Source organism: Salvia miltiorrhiza, chromosome 1, assembly GCF_028751815.1.
Source record: "Salvia miltiorrhiza cultivar Shanhuang (shh) chromosome 1, IMPLAD_Smil_shh, whole genome shotgun sequence".
NCBI classification, from domain to species: domain Eukaryota; kingdom Viridiplantae; phylum Streptophyta; class Magnoliopsida; order Lamiales; family Lamiaceae; genus Salvia; species Salvia miltiorrhiza.
In genome coordinates this window covers 42401208-42406836 of record NC_080387.1, presented here as the reverse complement: position 1 = coordinate 42406836, position 5629 = coordinate 42401208, and the positions used below count along the sequence as shown (strand labels likewise).

The 5629-nt window shown below is 39.6% G+C and overlaps 1 protein-coding gene across 1 annotated transcript; it reads right to left on the bottom strand.

The window, feature by feature from the left end:
* Positions 1-2788: 2788 nt before the first annotated feature.
* LOC131025678 (labd-13Z-ene-9,15,16-triol synthase, chloroplastic-like) lies at positions 2789-4996 on the bottom strand. Its single transcript, XM_057955474.1, has 2 exons — positions 3829-4996; positions 2789-3526 (listed from the first exon to the last, which is right to left on the bottom strand). The coding sequence occupies exons 1-2, from the start codon at positions 4732-4734 to the stop codon at positions 2900-2902; spliced, it is 1533 nt and encodes a 510-aa protein (XP_057811457.1). The 5' UTR covers positions 4735-4996; the 3' UTR covers positions 2789-2899.
* Between the last annotated feature and the right edge of the window lie 633 nt (positions 4997-5629).

The following is a 5629-nucleotide window of genomic DNA, read 5'->3' as shown; positions in this document are numbered from 1 at the left end:
TTCAACATTAAATGTGCCAGAACTTGACACGTGGGAAGCAAATTATTTTTTTGTTTAATATAAATACTGTACTTTTTTCTTTGACCAACTGTGTACTTGAAATTATAAAACAAATAAATTTATTTAATCTTAATCTAAATCGCTAAAATATTTCAAATAAAACTCATTTATGATATTATATAACTCAAATTTCCTCTACCGAGTTCCATAGATGAATTTAAAAGTCATTAATTTTAAACTTATCATTGTGGGTGTAACAGTTTATGTTATCCCTATTAGTTTAATATGTGTATAAACTAATAAACACACCATTTTTTTTTACCCAAACTAATTAGCAATACTAATACACCATCACCAAAGTTAGGGCTGGAAATCGGGTCGGGATCGGGTACCCTACCCGAAAAAATCGGATACCCGACCCCGAAAATGCCAGAAAACCGCTACCCGACCCCGACCCCGAAAATTAATCGGGTACCCTAATACCCGACTCGGGTACCCGAGTCGGGTATTCGGGTACCCGAAATTACCCGGTCAAAATTATGTTTTTCAGGTCAAATTGTGAAATCGGGTATTTCGGGTATTAGGGTACCCGAATTACCCGATTTTTGCTTAATCGGATATTCGGGTACCCTAATACCCAAAAATACCCGATTTTATAAAAAAAAAAACGAAAATACACAAAATTGGTAGGGTACCCGATCAGTTTAGTAAAGCAATCAATAAACAAAGCAAAGCCAAAGCAAATCAGTTTAACAAAGCAATCAATAAACAAGCAATCAATTTAACAAAGCAAAGCAAAGCAAAGCAATCAATAAACAAAAGCAAATCAGTTTAACAAATAAGCAAAGCAATCTGATTCGGGCGGAACAAAGGGAAGGTAGGCGACTGGAAGTGGAGATGGCTGGCGGCGCGTCTGGTGGGAGCTCGGAGGCGGAGGCGGCGAGGCGACTGGCGGACAAAGGGAGTTGGGAATCGGGCGGAACAAAGGGAAGGTAGGCGACTGGCGGACTGGGCGAGGGTCGCAACTCGCGAGAGGACTGCGCAGTCTGCGCCGCTGGGTCGTGGCGGGTGGCGGGTGGGACGACGGAGGCCGGCGCCAGTGCCGGCGCCGCTGGGTCGACGAGCGAACCGCGAACGGAACAGAGGGAGTTGAGAGAGACTGAGGGTTGGGCGCGGCGGAACAGAGGGAAATCAGGGAAGGGAGGGAGAGAGCGTGAGAGTAGAGTAGGGTTTGACAAAAATCAAAATAAAGGATTAAAATTTAATTAAATAATTTAATATATATTTAATTAAAAAACCGGGTAATTCGGGTATACCCGATACCCGATTTTTTTAGACCCTAAATACCCGATCCCGAACCCGACCCTTAATTTTTCGGGTATAGGGTACCCGATACCCAATTTTTTCGGGTCGGGTAATCAGGTACCCGATACCCGAACCCTATCTTCCCACCCCTAACCAAAGTCATATGCGTACATGTTTATACATTTTCTTGAATTATTTGAACCTTTTCAATATAATAATATTAACAAATTAAATATATTTAATTATTAAATCATTGAATAAGGGTAGTTTTGTCCTTTCAAATTCAAAATGGGTAGTTTTTATAGTTTTTTTTATAATGGGTAGGGCTGGGAAGTTCGGGATCGAGTATCGAGTACCCTATACCCGATTAATTCGGGATCGGGTATTTAGGGTGTGAAATAATCGGGTATCGGGTATACCCGAAATACCCAATATTTTAATTAATAAATTTTAAATTATTTAATTAAATTAAATATGAAACTTAAAAATTAAAATTAAAACTAAAGTCTAAAATATATAGAGGGTGTGCTTGGTTTTGTGCATCGAATTTGTTAGAAAAACTGAATTTTTCTAAACTTTTCATTTTTTTTTAAAAAATCGGGTATTAGGGTACCCGAATACCCTATTAAGCCAATTTGGGTACCCTAATACCCGATTTATGCGAATTTATAGTTTGACTTTGGAAATTGGCAATTTGATTGGGTAATTTAGGGTACCCGAATACCCGACTCGGGTCGGGTACCCGAGTCAGGTATTAGGGTACCCGATTTACAAATCGGATTCAGGGTCGGGTATCGTTTTGGACCTTATTCGGGGTCGGGTACCCGATTTTTTTGGGTAGGGTACCCGATCCCGACCCGATTCCCAGCCCTAATAATGAGTATTTTTTATCTTTTATCTTTGAGAATAGGTAAAAATAACCGTTGACCTTAAAAAAATCACGGCTCCACCCCAAAATGTAACCTTTTGAAATTTCATCCTCACATCATTTATTTTATACTCCCTCCGTCCCACCATTTTAGTCCCCTTCCACTTTTCACACATATTAAGAAAATGCATTTAATTTTTATATTTTTATCTTTTATACCCTTATTTATTATTTTCACACATCCTTTTCACATTTAAGTGAAGCATTAAATAAGGTTAATTTAGTAAAAATAATATTTTTATATAGTATTAATTAGAAAAGTGAACTATCTTTTTGGGACATCTTAAAATGGAATAAGGTACTCAAATGATGGGACTCAGGGAGTATAATGATGGAACTCTTTATCCATTATATAAAATTCGCTCTCATTACTCCAATAAAATTTATGGCGAATCATTGTGACAATTTTCATGGACAGCGAGTATTGTCCAACTTCCCCCATTGTCTTTTCCTCTTTTCTCTCTGTTAATTATTGCTGTCGAAACGAGGATGAATGGAAGAGTGAGATTTGTACTTTGTGAGCTAAAAGCTAGAAAAGGGACGTGGAGGGCTTAGGGCCAATCATAAATTCATTTTCTTTAATTTTATAAAATATCTAATTAAAAATTAATTCATACATGGATTTATTACATCTCAGGCCTGGAATAGGCAAATAGTTGACAAAACCTACAAGTATAAACTATTATTACACAATCTGGGAGTCGGTGTAGCAATCGAATTATTTGTTTTTTGAAGCACAATTCCAAGAGTTATCGACATATCAAGTTTTTTACCATCTGTTAATTTCCAATCGAAGGAATGCAGAAACGAAGCCAACAGATAAGCCACCATTTTTTCTGCCAATGGCAATCCAGGGCACATTCTTCTCCCTGATCCAAATGGAATTAACTCAAAATTGTTGCCCTTGAAATCCAAGTTTCTAGAATCTTCAAGAAATCTTTCGGGCCTAAACTCTTCGGGATTGTCCCAGATTGAAGGATCCCTGTGTATCGCCCACACGTTGAGTAAGATTTTGGTTCCCTTTGGAATTGTGTATCCTCCCACAGTTGAGGACTGGAGTGGCGCTCGTGGGACTAGCAACGGTGCCGGAGGATGCAATCGAAGTGTTTCCTTGATGACAGCGTTTAGAAAATGCAGTTTGGGCAAGTGGGACTCTTCTACGATGTTGTTCATCCCCACCACCTCGGATAGTTCCTTCTGCACCTTCTCCATGGCCTCCGGCCTGTTGAGGAGCTCCGACATTGCAAACTCCACTGTCGTTGCTGAAGTGTCCGATCCTGCACTTATGATCTCCTGTGGAAGATAAAAGATTAAGATATGAGTATATATTATCTCCTTGTCTCATCAAATTAACATGCTGTGATGCGTAAAACACAGTTCAAATTTAATTTGGATAATTTAGTATATAAATTACTGAATTTTTACCAAATTTTGGTATAAACAATAACTTAAAAATCTGTATGACGATACTAAACTTTTAAATTCATCTGATTTTGCTAAGGAGTTGGATTAATTTCGGTCCAATTTAATGTTAACGCCATATTCCCTCAAAATTTTGAAGATGTGTGCAACTGTGCATAACATAAAGTACTTACGGACAACAAGGACTTAATTTGATCTCGTGAGAGAGTTGGAAGATCTGAATCCTTCTTCTCCTTATGCTCCATCACGATTTGCAGAAAATCCTTCCTTCCCTCATTGTCGAATGCTCCAGAAAGCTTCTCATGCTGGGAGATGAACTGCTCGAGTATATTGTCAAGAGAATCCACCACTTTCCCCATTTGTTTCTTCACTCCTTGCAGATCAAATATGGAAAGAAAAGGAAAAAGATCGGAAATGTTAGGTTTCCCGAGCAGTTTACTGATCTGGGAGTTGAGAGCTTTGAACTCAGTTGCGAGCCTCTCTCTCTCCTCCCCGGCGGAATGGGAATGTAGTCCGCCCCACATAAGGTTCATCAACAGACTGACTTCAGTTTGAAACGCCAGCTTTCCGAACGCAACAGGCTGTCCGATGTTGGAGTAGATGGATCGGACGGCCTTCCTGACCTGGTCTCTCCGGAGCTCGCGTGATGCGTGGAGGGCGCTGCTGCTCTGCGTCTCGCGCACCAGCACCTTCCTCATCTCCCGCCAGCTTGAGTTTGGCGGCGAGAACGCCACGTCCCTGCCCCCGCGGCTGTAGATGAGGGCCGCGACGGTGGGGTCGCGGTGGCCGAAGATGTGGTCTTGATCGCGCAACACCTGCTTGGCCAAGGACGGCGAGGTGATGACCACCGCCAGTTTGGTGCCGAGGCGGAGCTTGTAGATAGGGCCGTATTGGTGAGACAGATGGGTTAAGTGTTGGAGCATATTGGAGGACATGAAAGGCAGATAGCCGAGGATGGGAACTCCCCGTGGCCCCGGCGGCAATGGGCCGCGATTCCATGAACTAGTTTTGTACCACAATATTGATGCTACTACTAGTACTACTGACACCACTAGAGATCCCAAGATAATTGGATCCATCCTCTCTCTCTCTCTCTCGGTTATGGCACAATATGGTTATTTGTGAATATTTATCTTGAGGATTGATTTTCCAACTTACATATTTATAGACGTGAATCGCACTTATATTGGTAATATGCAATTGTAAGAATAAGATGTTTTTTGCAATCTATAAATGAGATTTCAAGTCACCTAATATGCATTGGTAAGAATAAGATGTTTTTTGCAATCAATAATTGAGATTTCAAGTCACCTAATACACGTAATTATGTTTTGGATAGCGGAGGGACAATGGGGCAGGGACCGCAGGGTAATATGGAACCCTCTGGAATATTCAATAGTTTTTATTTTTTACTACTTTTTTACTTGAATAGTTTTAGAAAAGTAGTTAAGGGTGAAAATCTTAGTTGTCGTACGTAGTAAATGTTTGTTACATTAGATTCTTGATAACTTTTTATGTTTTTCTTTTTTTAAAATTATAACTTTTTATGTTTCGATATAAGGAATTGAAAATCATAAGTTATTTATTTTAAATTAATTTTCAAGTTCATTATTTTTTGGTAAAGGTCACTTTCTGTTCCATCGTTTTAGCGAATTTTAAAAAATGTCTCACCCTAACGATAATATCAAAACGATACCCAACCTATCACAAAAATATCGTCCGTGTCCTATTAAAATTTTCCGGTAATCGAAAACTGACGTGGATTGCCGGAGTTACAACATGGCATATCCACGTGGACTCTTTTAATCAAGTTGAAAATCTTCTTTATATCCCTCTTAAAAGATTGAGACATTTTTGATAATTCGCTAAAACGATTGGGACATTTTTTAAAATTCTGGGTCTTCTCTCTTAAGAAACGAAGAAAAATCGGACGGCGTCTCCTTTAAGTCGTGACGTCTGCCGAAGTCCAGAGGA